The sequence below is a fragment of the Hyla sarda genome, chromosome 2 (assembly GCF_029499605.1).
Source record: "Hyla sarda isolate aHylSar1 chromosome 2, aHylSar1.hap1, whole genome shotgun sequence".
NCBI classification, from domain to species: domain Eukaryota; kingdom Metazoa; phylum Chordata; class Amphibia; order Anura; family Hylidae; genus Hyla; species Hyla sarda.
Window position 1 is genome coordinate 119,932,769 of NC_079190.1, and position 15,406 is coordinate 119,948,174.

General features: G+C 40.9%; 1 protein-coding gene across 7 annotated transcripts in view; it reads left to right on the forward strand.

Annotated features, from left to right (window-relative positions):
* ERICH6B (glutamate rich 6B) overlaps nt 1-12,347 on the forward strand; it is a 173,795-nt gene extending 161,448 nt beyond the window's left edge. For 6 of the 7 annotated variants that reach the window (XM_056555409.1, XM_056555407.1, XM_056555406.1 and 3 more), the window contains 2 exons: nt 8,582-8,810; nt 9,262-12,347. In XM_056555409.1, coding sequence (XP_056411384.1) covers nt 8,582-8,810; nt 9,262-9,534 — 502 coding nt within the window. In that variant the 3' untranslated portion in view covers nt 9,535-12,347. The remainder of the gene's footprint in view (nt 1-8,581; nt 8,811-9,261) is intronic. The other variant, XM_056555412.1, reaches the window with a different exon arrangement.
* The last annotated feature ends 3,059 nt before the right edge of the window (nt 12,348-15,406 follow it).

Genomic DNA, 15,406 nt, shown 5'->3' on the forward strand with positions numbered 1-15,406 from the left:
CAAGTCTTGCTGTCAGATAATTCATTGGGTTTCTGTCAGGGTAATAAGTAGGACGGTTTCTGAGCTTAGGGTTATATTTTCCTGTGTTCTTCGTTGCATCATGCATTGCAGTGACAACACCCAGTCCTATCAGCAGGCTTGGTCAGCCTATTACATCATCCACGCCCATCCCAGGTGCACATACAATGGGGCAAAAAAGTATTTAGTCAGCCACCAATTGTGCAAGTTCTCTAACTTTAAAACATGAGAGAGGCCAATAATTTTCATCATAGGTATACCTCAACTATGAGAGATAGAATGAGAAAAAAAAAACATAAAATTACATTGTCTGACTTTTAAAGAATTTATTTGCAAATTATGGTGGAAAATAAGTATTTGATCACCTACAAACAAGCAAGATTTCTGGCTCTCGCAGACCTGTACCTTCTTCTTTAAGAGTCTCCTCTGTCCTCCACTTGTTAACTGTATTAGTGGCCCCTGTTTGAACTTGTTATCAGTATAAAAGACACCTGTTCACAACCTCAAACAGTCACACTCCAAACTCCCCTATGGCCAAGACCAAAGAGCTGTTGAAGGACACCAGAAACAAAATTGAAGATCTCCACCAGGATGGGAAGACTGAATCTGCAATAGGCAAGCAGCTTGGTCTGAAGAAATCAACGGTGGGAACAATTATTAGAAAATGGAAGACATACAAGACGACTGATAATCTCCTTCAATCTGGGGCTCCACGTAAGATCTCAACCCGTGGTGTCAAAATGATCACAAGAACGGTGAGCAAAAATCCCAGAACCACATGGTGGGACCTAGTGAATGACCTGCAGAGAGCTGGGACCAAAGTAACAAAGGCTACCATCAGTAACACACTACGCTGCCAGGAACTCAAATCATGCAGTGCCAGACGTGTCCCCCTGCTTAAGCCAGTACATGCCCGAGCCTGTCTGAAATTTGCTAGAGAGCATTTGGATGATCCAGAAGAGGATTAGGAGAATGTCATATGTTCAGATGAAACCAAAGTAGAACTTTTTGGTAAAAACTCAACTCGTCATGTTTGGAGGAGAAAGATTGCTGAGTTGCAGTCAAAGAACACCATACCTACTATGAAGCATGGGGGTGGAAACATCATGCTTTGAGGCTGTTTTTCTTCTAAGGGACCAGAACAACTGATCCGTGGAAAGGAAAGAATGAATGGGGCCATGTATTGTGAGATTTTGAGTGAAAACCTCCTTCAATCAGCAAGGGCATTGAAGATAAAATGTGGCTGGGTCTTTCAGCATGACAATGATTCCAAGCACACCACCCGGGCAACGAAGAAATGGCTTTGTAAGAATAATTTCAAGGTCCTTGAGTGGCCTAGCCAGACTCCAGATCTCAACCCCATAGAAAACCTTTGGAGGGAGTTTAAAGTCCATGTTGCCCAGCGACAGCCCAAAAACATCACTGCTCTAGAGGAGATCTGCATGAAGGAATGGGCCAAAATACTAGCAACAGTGTGTGAAAACCTTGTGAAGACTTACAGATAACATTTGACCTCTGTCATTGCCAACAAAGGGTATATAACAAAGTATTGAGATGAACTTTTGTTATTGACAAATATTTATTTTCCACCATAATTTGCAAATAAATTATTTAAAAATCAGACAATGTGATTTTATGGATTTTTTTCTCATTATGTCTCTCATAGTTGAGGCATACCTATGATGAAAATTACAGGCCTCTCTCATCTTTTTAAGTGGAAGAACTTGCACAATTGGGGGCTGGCTAAATACTTTTTTGTCCCACTGTAAATACCTTGCTAGTCTGCTCAGGCTAGCTTTTACACTGCTCCTGTTTTTTTTCTATTCTATGTATTCTGATCTCTGCTTCCTCTATGATAATTGTTTGCTAAGTGATTTGGTACTTATGCTGCTAGCTCGGTTTTAGCCCGGCTTATTAGACTACTCTATTTCTGTTTTTCTGTGTATCCCCTGTGTTTTGTATTTTGCTCTGTGCCTGTTTACTTTTTGGGTCTTGGCCTGTCTTGCTGACTTCTGTACAGTTTTGCTTATTGTTTTTTATGGGACTATTGTCTAGTTGTGGATCCGTTGTCCAATGCGGATACACAAGCAGGCAATGAAAGTGGTTCTGGGTGAGAGGAGGGTTGCACTATTGCCTGCCCTACGTGGCATTCATTCTATATATTTCTTTGGGTGTGTTTATGAGTTTTCATCTGGTTTTTTAGTGATCTTCAGCTCTTGTGATCCAGCACCCTTGTCCACCCCTCTAGCCATCTTCACATTAAGAAAATAAATTATAATATATCATTTTTCTAGTAGGGCTAAATGTTTCATTTTCATCTGGCTATAAACATAGTTAACAATTTATTGTGCAAATAGCTGGGGACCACGGGGACGGAAGATCGTGATGTCACGACTCCGCCCCCATGTGACATCACACCCACCCCCCTCAATGCAAGTCAGTAAAATAGGTTTTGGCCACTCCTACTACAGAAGCTACTTCTTTGTTCCACCACTGGAGACTGCAAGAAGGGGGGATGTTTACTAAATGGTTTATTAGGGTGTAAAAACACTTATTATTTTCCATGTCCATTACAGTATTTCTAGGCGTATTTCATTTGTAAAAATGCAGATGTAAAATTGTGGAAAAAATTAGTTTTTAACATTAATTTAAACTAATGTAAGTTTAGGGGAAGTGGTTGTCTGTGTGGGGTTTATTTACTAACAGTGGAGTGTAGGTTTCTTTGTGGGTTTTGATTTCCTACTGGTATTTTCCCAAGGTATTTACTAAGGTTTCCCTACATTTTGCACTTTTCCCTACATTTTGCTTTTTTTTACACATGTTCTGATCTGTTGAGTTTTACCTCAGCTCAAATCCACCACATTTTCTGTGGAAACCTTAGTAAATATGTTGGGATTTTTCAAAACGGTCAGGGCCACGCCCCTTTTATCAGGACCATGCCCACGGGATAAAATGGAGGGTTTTGGTTTTTTGGGTCGCAAATTGTGTCGCAAGGGACGTGCGACACAATTTGGGCGCAAAAGCCGTCAAAAAAGAGTCGGGATCACGTTAGTAAATAAACCCCAGTATGTAAAACAACTGACATATATACATGACATTTTATATTTGTGTAAATATGTGACATCTTTTACATGTCAGTTTTTTATTAAATTGTAAAAGTAAAATTCCCTAGAGTAACCATTTTTATTTTCATATATATTATCTATATTTATTGCTTTGATCTTTTGTAAATTAATGCAGGTTTTGAATGCTTTTTTGTTGTTGTTGATGGAACTGTGATCCTGTTGTATCCATGTGGTATTATCAGAAATGTGCACACTCAAAAATCAATGTCAATAACTTCTTTACTTGCGGATTCATTTAAGATAAGACACTAAGGTCTGCAGGAAGGTTGACCTTCACTAGTGCGTAGAAAATCACTTGTCAGTGTTCAGTCATCTCATACTTGAAGACATGGGCTGTACTTCCTCGTGCAAGTTAAGCTTCCTGGATATGAGATAAATCCATTATATGTAGTCTGGTTTTACATGCTGATCCAATGCTTTCACATTTACATGTTTTTTATTGTATAAAAATAGAAGTATAATATACAAAAAAAAGAACTTTATGTATTATGTATTAGTGTCTACCAACAACTATAAGGGATTCAAAGGTTTAAGTCATACAAGGGTCCCGATTGCTAAGGGATACGAAAATCAACATAGCAGGAAAGCAGTGACAATAATGGCATGTGACATTTTGGGGGCCTAGAGGTGCTGGACATTTGAGCTGTCAGGCAGCTCCTTATCTAAGTGCTCTATTGAAATAACCACAATCAATCATTACAGATTATATTGTTACTGTTAGGCTATATTAAGGTACTTTTACTGTTATTTAGGCTTGGTATAGCTAAACTGCTAAGGCAAAAGAAGACAGTAATGTAAAAAAATAAGAATCAAACAATATTAAAACCACATTTAAAAAAATATTACAAATACATTTTAATTAAATATATTAAAGATGCTTGGCATAAAAAATGACAGTGTTAAAATCAGTTTGTTTTGCTTTTAAATAAAAAAAATATATATATATTTTTCATATATCAATGTTTACAATTCCAATGTATTGCAAAGTGAGTGTACAGATGATCGATCACAAGGGCTCAACCAAATATAGGGAAGCACATGGTTATGTTATTAGGGGGACTCCTGTTCCCATTTATACAGGTGAAACTCAAAAAATAGAAAATCGTGCAAAAGTTCATTGTATTTCATTAATGCAACTTAAAAGGAAAGGAAGCATGAAGTGCTCCAAGATCTCCTGCTAGACGGATGCATTGACCCTGGATTTAATGAAACACAGTGACTAACACCAGCAGATGACATGGCTCCCCAAATCCTAGTAATTGGGGGCTTTGGGGTTTTCATGAGCTGTAAACCATAATCATCACAATTATGACAAATCACGGCTTGAACTATCTTGCTTTGCATGTAATGAGTCTCTCTCATATATTAGTTTCACCTTTTAAGTTGCATTACTGAAATAAATAAACTTTGCACAATATTCTAATTTTTTCGAGTTTCATCTGTATATGACAATGCAGTAATTTTTTGGTTGTATGTGGTTAAATCCTCCTTTGTAGAGAATGTAGTCTATGGCTTCACATTAGCATTATGTTATTATCAATATTACTTTCTTAATTGACAACAGCAAACAGGGCTGTGGGGGATTTCAGAAGCCCTACAGACCCATCACCATCTATGGATGCTGTTATAACAGCCTACTGCCTGAATGCCATTCACAGACTATAGACTGCCATAAAACGTACCATTGCTCTGTGTTAATGGTGCATTGTATCACATTGCGTATGACTCATACAAGCTTTATTTTTTATTACATGATGGAAAATCGTCCATAACCGCACAGATTGAATACCTGTTTACCTCCCCATATCATTTATGGTGTACAATGGTTCCCATGTGCAGGATCCTGAAAGTTTTTATTGCTAATTGAAATAGTTTCTCAATTTTAGAAATGACAACAATCAAGTTGTGGAATGAGAGGAAACGTTCCCTATTTATCCTGACGCTTCACACTCTATCAAGTGGTTTTCGCTATTGTTTAGGATAATAATTCCCAATAGGCATCTTCTTCTGATCCTGTCCTCAGAATGCTGTGGTTGAGCCCCACTTATCTCGGTGACATTGGAAAGCCATACATATCAGTAAACACAACACTTCTCAGGTTTATCAGGCTTGTAAAACAATTAGAACCCATCAGTAAAAAGATTTGATCTAGAGGAGTGTTTTCAGTGGGATTAGTAAATTTTTGCTCAGTTTTTTCCATTGGATGAACAATGGAAAAGTAATTGGATCTTTCAAGTGAAGCCAATTACATTGCTAAATTGGTTGCCTACATTTATTTATATGAAGGCCAACAGTATGGTGTTTCCAGTCCCTGAGTTCCTTTTAATAGTTTTCCTAATAGAAATCATTACGTAATTGCTGCCAAGAACAGGACCTGCAAAATGTATTTATCTCAACTTGACCCTGATTAGATAAGGAAGTCTCCCTTGCATTGATAATAGCCTGGAAGCAATCTCTTATTCTTCCATTTAATAGAAGCCTTCTATCCCTGTTTGGTCATGGCATACCAATAATATGTGTTTGTGTGCTTTTAACCGATAATTGTTACAGATTGGGAGTGAGATTTATCATTGTGCATTACTGTACTGATGTTCATAGAAAAGATTGGAGGTCCAGCGCGGGATTACGTGCAAATAAAAGTAGATATTTATTCTTGATTCAAGCCATAGGACAGCAGGATACAATTTAATGTGATTCAGACGGAAAAAACAGCCTTATGAGTGAGGCTGTTTTTTCCGGCTGAAACGCGTTACATTGTATCCTGCTGTCCTATGGCTTGAATCAAGACTAAATATCTACTTTTATTTGCACGTTATCCTGCACTGGACCTCCAATCTTTACTATTGCTATTCTCGTGTTGGTTCACACGGTACCGTGCGACAGGCGTCTGGCAAAGAAGGTGAGCTGGGCTACCATCTATTCTTCTGTAATGATGTTTGGACATTGGGGATATTTAAAAATGGTTCTTTCTTCAACAAAGATGAGCATTGCAGAATTGTTTACATACTGGGTTTAGTTTCTACAGTAGGTAAATGATTATTTTTATAGGATCTACCAAGTTGAGTAGAATTCCACATTTAGCCACCCTGGAACAATATATCAGACATAAACGGCAATTCTACAGTATAACACATGTATCATGAAATAACAAGGCTGGGATCACACACAGTATTCTGGGCTTTATTTTGGTCCTCATTTTGGTCAGTAGTTTCACTAAAACCAAGAGTTAAATCGACACTAGCAAAACCAGCCAGCTTTTTCTGTGTTTTGTACCTACTTGTGGTTTTGGTAAAAAAAAAATACTAATCAAAATAAAGATCAAAGTGAGGCCCAAAATATTGAGTGTGAAGCCAGCCTATGACAGAGAACTTATGTGGCTTATGCATGTCTGCTCTGCTCCATAGACATAATACAAATGACCTATAAGAGAAGCTTGTGTTCTGTTGACGCACTGACACAACAATGGATTTTTTTTTTGTTCACAAATCCCATTTTCATATAGTCTGCTAAGAATTTTTCCGTTCATAGAGAGAATATAACATGATGGAAGACAACTTATTAGACAGCAAGACTAGAACAGTTAGAAGGACAGTTTCAGTGGGTATGATGTAATGCTTCATTTCTCCTGTGGTGGCACTATAGAGGAACAGGCTCCTCTACTTACCACAGATGATCACTGGGGATTTTAGCAAACAGGGATTTTTGGAAGAGGACAAACCATTTAAATTCCTTTGAGCCCTGCAAGCAGATGAGTGGTATGCATCAATTTTTTTTGAAGGGGTAGGATAGGAGATAAGATGTTTACAGCGGAGTACCCCTTTAAAGCTGTTACTGTTAATTATATAAACATCAAGACATGTAAAAAGTTTGATCACTGCAAGCACATAGACTATAATGGGGCATATCCATCTGATCTGGGGAATGAAGCACGTTACCGTTACCCGGTCATAATTCACGAATGGACTTGGACCCAGTGCATTTTAACTGTCTGGACAGCATGTGTCACGATTCGGCTGGCTGGAGGTGGATCCTCTGTGCCAGAGAGGGATTGGCGTGGACCGTGTTGGTGGACCGGTTCTAAGTTGCTACTGGTATTCACCAGAGCCCGCCGCAAAGCGGGATGGTCTTGCAGCGGCGGTAGCAACCAGGTCGTATCCACCAGCAACGGCTCAACCTCTCTGACTGCTGAAGATAGGCGCGGTACAAGGGAGTAGACAAGAGCAAGGTCGGACGTAGCAGAAGGTCAGGGCAGGCAGCAAGGATCGTAGTCAGGGGCAACGGCAGGAGGTCTGGAACACAGGCTAGGAACACACAAGGAAACGCTTTCACTGGCACAATGGCAACAAGATCCGGCGAGGGAGTGCAGGGGAAGTGAGGTATAAGTAGGGAGTGCACAGGTGAGAATACTGATTAGGCCTGCTGCGCCAATCAGTGGCGCAGCGGCCCTTTAAATGGCAGAGACCCGGCGCGCGCGCGCCCTAAGGAGCGGGGCCGCGCGCGCCGGGACAACACAGACGGGGAACGGGTCAGGTACGGGAGCCGAGATGCGCATCGCGAGCGGGCGCGTCCCGCATAGCGAATCGCATCCCGGCTGGGAGTAATATCGCAGCGCACCCGGTCAGCAGGTCTGACCGGGGCGCTGCGAATGAGAGAACGCTGCGAGCGCTCCGGGGAGGAGCGGGGACCCGGAGCGCTCGGCGTAACAGCATGTCAAATGTTTGTATAAAATAAAGTGTTACTTAAAGGTATTTCTAATAGTAATTATGCATTAAAGGGGTATTCCAGGAAAAAAAATTTATATCAACTGGCTCCAGAAAGTTAAACAGATTTGGAGCAAGTTGATATATAAAAAAAATTTTCCTAGATAGCCCCTTTAATGTATTACTCGTATTACTATTTTAAAATACATTTGGCAGAGTAAAAACATAGAGTGTCTTTGTACTTTCAACACATTTTATGACAAATGACTCTATAGTAATGTAATATAGATGGCAGCAGTGTTATAAATAAGCACTTAAAGGGGTTGTGCGCTGCCCTGACTTTCGGAGCTCTGCTCACAGCGTCCGGAAGTTTATTACTCCGAACGCTGTGTGCAGGCTTCCGTGTTCACGGCCGCCGGGTGTGACGTCATGCCCAGCCCCTTGCGACGTCTCGCTCGCCCCCTCAACGAAAGTCTATGGGAAGGGGGCGCGACCGCTGTCACTCCCCCTTCCCTTAGACTTTGGTAGAGGGGGCGGACGAGACGTCGCGTGGGGCCGGGCATGACGTCACGCCTGGCGGCCGCGAACACAGAAGCCCGCACACAGCGTTCGGAGTAATGAACTTCCGGATGCTGTGAGCGGAGCTCCGAAAGTCAGGGCAGCGCACAACCCCTTTAAAAATTACAAAACTGTTATGATTGTCTCTAATTTTGATTATCTTTTAAAATGTCTGCATAGGGCTGTATTAGATCCATGTGGTGGTTCTTACTTTGATGAGAATGGGATCCAGAAGAAGCACTGGACTTGGTGGGATTTTAGCCGGCACGTGCACGCTCCCCCTTTCCAACCAATCACATTAATGATCAATTCCAATGTTGAAGTTAAAATCATAAAACAGGATCAAGTCTATCTGTCATTTTCAAAAGACAAAGAGAAAGTTACCTACAACGTTGGGGCTAAACTTTTGGTAAGTCATTTCTCACTTTCTTCAGCCTGGACTAAGCCTCGTAAAATGTTTGTTATCAGTGTTAATATTAGTGGATTTTGTATGCAGAAGACTGCCAATGTTAAAACTCAAACAGAAGACAGAATGGCTTTCCCCAAGCATTCCAAAAATTCTCCCTTTCTTAGAGTTGCAACAGGATTGCATCAAGGGGGCGTGGCCATGAAATCACAAGTCTCCGCCCTGCAATGCCAGACATCCGTCACAAAGTGAAGTTTTCTTGGTGCACTGGATGTCTGGGGTGGCGGGACCCCCGTGATCAGACATCTTATCCCCTATCCTTTGGATAGGGGATAGGATGTCTAGGGGCGGAGTACCCCTTTAAAAACTCCAAACAGTAAATTACAGTTTTATATCCCTGTGATGGCATGAAAAAAAGTGCAAGATGCATATTAACTAGCAACATTTTTTGCAGTGGAAAGATCCCGAAATAGCTTTCAAAATGAAGTGGAGCACTGGTGAGACTGAGCTTTATTGTTCTTCTAAAAAACTTGAAATCTTCCGCCTTCTAAACAAAATCCGCAAACTAGTGAAAATCTCAGCTACGTCTAAAGACAGAGAAGTAATGGTCCAAGAATACATTTCCCAGCTGCAGAAATCTTTAAACTCCATTATTACACTCACCAACAGGCAGGAGAATATGTCCAATGTTCTCAAAACAAAGGGAATACAAGACTGTGTGAAGTAGAAGCCTTATCCCCACGCCAAATGCACCTTGTCCTCTGAAACTGAAATGCATGAAGGTGAAGAAAATGAGACAACAAACAGCAGGAACAAGCCAAAATAAAATCCTTGCACCATGAGACATACAATGGGAAGTAATACCTAGTTAAATCTACTGATCAGTAGTGTTGCTCGCGAATATTCGCAATTCGAATATTATTCGCGAATATCGCGAATATAGCGCTGTATATTCGTAATTACGAATATTCGTTTTTTTTTTTTTTTCTTCACAGTACACATCACAGTGATCACCCCTCTCTGCTTCCAGCTTGTGTGGTGTAAAGAAGGCTGTAATACTACTGTGTGAGACAGGCGTGTGAAAATTCGCATATGCGAAAATTAGCATATGCTAATTTTCGCATACGCGTATTTCCGCACACGCGAAAATAAAACAAGAATATAACGAATATGCGAATATTCGCGAATATATGACGAATATTCGTCCATATATTCGCGAATATTCGCGAATTCGAATATGGCCTATGCCGCTCAACACTACTGATCAGCATAAAATGAGTCCATTGGGCCCTCATAGTACAGCTTGAAACAGGGCTCATTCCCCGGTGGCTGACCTTAGCTGCAATAAGTTTAAGAAAGGGACAGTTTGTGTGGTGGTTTTAAGTCTTTATGTTATCTTTTGAGTCCATTCCATTCCTATGTTTATTGTCCTCTGGTCCTTACATTTCATTGTTCCCTGTGTGTTCAATTCTCCTACTCACTGAATCCCCTCCGAGTTGCTTTGCTCCATAACAGGTGCTACCTGAACTACAAGTCATTGGCTCCCCCCTTGACTGATAGATCTATCCATGTTTGGGTATAGGAAGAGTTCTATCGGTCAAGCTGGCAGGGCAGGGAGAAGCCACTGGGGGCCACCTGGATGACTTGTGATTTAGGTTCCCTTTAAAATGTATGCCTACTGTATGATAAATGTAGAAGTTACTATAAACCTACATAGGTTAAATCTATATATTATAACTGTATATTACTATAAATATCACTGAAATGACCTGGGATCAAATTTTATCAATGATTAATGTTGTTTTTAGTGTTTATTAGTAATGTTTTTTTGGGTATTCATTATTTACTAACATTTGTGTGGTATGTTACCATAGATACAGTACATGACTGTATACATGACTATTGCTTTGTTAACCTGCACAAATGGGTTATCCAGGGTTTTATTAACTTCTCACTATTGTGCCTGTGATGCCAAGTTATGTCTTAAGTGTTTTACTTGCCTTACATGTGTGGGGTGGATCGACCCCTTTTTTGTGATTTCATGGTCCCCCCAGGCTCAGCATTCTTCGATGTCTGGATAACTGGTTGTCTCGAGCTTTTCCCGGATCCTGTTTGGTTCGAGACAACAGCTGGTCATAGGGGAGGAGGCTCATACAGCTGGACCTCACACATCATCAGGGGGCTGGGTTGTCAGGGAAGAAAAGCCAAGCCCCTTGTGATCAGTTGTTGTCTCGAGCCGAACAGGTGTCACAGGCATGAAAGGGAAAAGTTAATAAAACCTAGATAACCCCTTTAAGTGTTGTAAATTTTTATTTAAATAAAGTTTAAAGCATAACTGTCGTTAGAATAAGCTTTTTTCATTTAATACTTCTTTAAAAACTAAGCATTTTCCTAATATGCTTCATTAAAAAATTTGATTGCTAAAGATGTGAAACAATTGTTTAAGAAAACGGCTACTATGGGTCTTTGTTTCTTTAATTTTGCAAACAACCCCTGGTAACCAAGTCCTTTTGGTCCAGCAACCAGATATTTAGAACCACTTCTCTGAGGGGAGGGGGTAGAAGGCGAGTGGTTATCTCTCTGCTGTGCCTCAGTGTAGTCCAGGGGTCTCAAACTCCCGGCCCGCAGGCCATTTGTGGCGCACTGAATGAAATTTTGTGGCAGGGATCTGGAATTTGTATTGCCCGACGCCCAGGACATGCAGTTCTCGAGAAGGTTATTTCTTCAGGCATTAAAATGCCAGAAGACTTCACACACTTTGGCAAACACTGCTACATGGGACCCGGGGCACATATGACGGGGCAAATAGTCTTGCCCGTCACAAAACTGCTACTTCCATCTGCCTGCGGGGATTTCCTGCTAGCGAAATATGAGCGAAATTCAAAAGGTGCAATATTTATTAAGGCCGTGCACCTTTATAGTAAATGTGGTGCAAATTAGCCAAAAAAAAGCCCCAAAAATTCTGCCAGGGAATACGGCATCCTAAAGCCAAAATTGATAAATGAAAAGTTTAAATGATGCATAATTATAACACATATCCAGACTGGATTTTGTCTAGATCACATGAACTATTGAGCCATTCGATCAGTTTGCTGTGCTATATGTAACATTTCTTTTCAAATACCTTGATTTATTGAAAAAAATATATAGTTTTTGGCATAAACAAAATTTCATTGATAAAATGACACGTTTAGTCAAGAAACTCCCTGAAATCTCCTTCACACTTTATGAGTGCAAGGTCTTAATAAGCTTGTCTGGGCTCATTACTAAACTACTTAATATAAATGTAAATGTAGCTCTCAGACATCTGGACAGCAAAAGCTAAATGCAATTAAACTAGAGAAATACAAAGACTACAAAAGATAGGACCTGCACAGCTGGCAATAAGGGAAGTGCTGGGAGACTTTAAGGTGTGAAAATGTGTGAATTATTTATCAGGTGACTGATATATATACCTGATTAAAGATGTGCTCGGGTAAAGGGAGATCCGTCAGCCAGTCCAGCTTAATGATAGGAATTAAGTGGAGAAATGAAGAAGATATTCGGAAGGCACTCACCAGTATAGTGAAACGACAATTCTTTATTATTCGCGCATAAAAAGCATCTTACAGGGAGAGGACGTTCGTGGCATCCTCTCTCCTGTAAGTTGCTTTTTATGCATGAATAATAAAGAATTGCCGTTTCACTATACTGGTGAATGCCTCCCGAATATCTTCTTCATTAATGCTTGGACTATTGACGTGTTCTTATCTGGGATTTGACGACCTCCATGCTTGCTATCAAGTCTTTTGCTACGCTAGTGCTTTCCTATATGGACTTGCCTGTTTGCTATGCTCGTGAATTAGGTTGTGCCGATACCTGTATCTACAAAGCCGTATTGCTTTCAGTAGGCACTGAGCATCTACCTTACTACCATATAAACAGAAATAGATAGCCAGGACACATTAAACAAAAAACACACAAAATGCCAGCTAAAAAAATTCATAGATATAAAAGGATAGAAACTGGTGTAAATGTCAAGAACTATTAAGATCTGTGCTGAACTGAAAGCTCCCAAAAGCACAGTGGCCTCCATGATGCTTAAATGCAAGAACAACCAAGACTCTCCTGAGCTGGCCACCCCATCAAACTAAGCAATTGGGTGCAAAGGATCAAAACTCCTATGTGCAAAAACTAGGAGAAACTTTCAGTAAGTAACCCATCACTACAGCATATAAATATTCTTAATGAAAACCGTATCCAGAGTGCTCTATTCCTAAGACTGCGCTAAAGATTCACCTTCCAAAAAGACAATGGCCCCAAAGGACACAGGGAAGACACCAAAGTGGCTTAGGAAAAACTCAGTGAATGTCCTCGAGTGGCCCAGTCAGAGTCCTACTGGAACCTAAACAAACATCTCTGGAGAGACCTGATAATGGCTTCTACCGTTGGTCCCATCCAACAAGACAGAGTTTGAGAGGATCTGCAGAGAAGAATGGCAGAAAATCCCTTAATCCAGGTGTGTAAACCTTGGGGCATCATCCGTCAACACTGGAGGCTGTAATCACTGCTAAAGGGGCTTCAGCTAAGTACTGAGTAAAGGGTCTGAATACTTATGTCACTGTAAGTTTTCAAGAGTATTATGCAGTGATATGCCTTAGAAGCGGCAGGGAGTTGTGTCAGATGGGAGATTATATGATCAAAGTTGGGCTAGGTTGAAACATTTTCTATGTAATCTTAGTGCCGTGTATAATTAAACAAGTATTATTTCTCTAATTATTGTTGTTCAGATCATCAGCATTATTGTTTCCTTTTATTCCAACAGCTTTGTATGAGAGTAGCCACAGACATTAGCTGAAAGTACTTTATAATATGAACGGTAGTGTCCCAACTCTTCTTTGACACAAGTGTGGAAAAGAAGGAAGGGGTTGTTGGATGACAGCTCATCAGATCCATTGTTCCTAGTGAAATAGACAGTATAGCAGCTAATTGTTTTTTGCATATTTGTCCATGGTGAGTGCGCATGTACATGGGAAGATGAAGAGGAATAACTGTGAGCAAAATGACAGGATCTAAAGTTTATGGGCACCTTAAAGGGGTACTCCACCCCTAAACATTTTATCCCCTATTCTTTGGATGTCTGATCGCAGGGGGTCTGGCCACTGGGATCCCCCACGGCACCCCGTGATCCAATGCATGGAGTAAACTCCGCTCCATGCCGGATGACGGGGACCAAAGCTGTCAAGCCCCCTCTGCTCCTGTCTATAGTGGTCATGTGATCACAAACTCATACTGAGGCCTTCTGGGGTCAGAGGAAGGACTAGAGTGCAGGAGAACAGTGGATGATGGCATGACAGGCAGGTTACACGGGTAACTATAAATACTGTGCCCAGACCCCTGCCATTCCTCCCCTCCTTCCCAGCCCAATCGTCACCCCCCATTGTGAATTTTAACCCTGTACTGTTCTGCAATTGCATATTAACCCTGTACTGTGACATCATTGTGTGTATTATCCCTGTACTGTGACATCACTGTGTGTATTATCCCTGTACTGTGACATCATTGTATATTATCCCTGTTCTGTGACATCACTGTGTGTATTATCCCTGTACTGTGACATCATTGTGTGTATTATCCCTGTACTGTGACATCACTGTGTGTATTATCCCTGTACTGTGACATCATTGTACATTATCCCTGTTCTGTGACATCACTGTGTGTATTATCCCTGTACTGTGACATCACTGTGTATTATCCCTGTACTGTGACATCACCGTGTACTGTATTATCCCTGTACTGTGACATCACTGTGTATTATCCCTGTATTGTGACATCCCTGTGTGTATTATCCCTGTTCTGTGACATCACTGTGTATTATCCCTGTACTGTGACATCACTGTGTGTATTATCCCTGTACTGTGACATCACTGTGTGTATTATCCCTGTACTGTGACATCACTGTGTACTGTATTATCCCTGTACTGTGACATCACTGTGTATTATCACTGTACTGTAACATCACTGTGTGTATTATCCCTGTACTGTGACATCACTGTGTATTATCCCTGTACTATGACATCACTGTGTGTATTATCCCTGTACTGTGACATCACTGTGTGTATTATCCCTGTACTGTGACATCACTGTGTACTGTATTATCCATGTACTGTGACATTACTGTGTATATTATCCCTATACGGTGACATCACTGTGTATTATCCCTGTACTGAGACATCACTGTGTGTATTTTCCCTGTACTGTGACATCACTGTGTGTATTATCCCTGTACTGTGACATCCCTGTGTACTGTATTATCCCTGCACTGTGACAACATCACTGTGTATTATCCCTGTACTGTAACATCACTGTGTGTATTATCCCTGTACTGCGATATCACTGTTTGTATTATCCCTGTACTGTGACATCACTGTGTGTATTATCCCTGTACTGTGACATCACTGTGTATTGCTTCCCATACCCCCCCCCCCCCCCCCCCCCCACATCGGGGAACTAATCATATGTCAACACGCCCTCCAGTGAGTTACGGGCTGCCGGCGCTGGAAATCTGTACTGTACTACATATTCCTTGTGCCCGGGCTGCAAAAATAAACACAAAACAT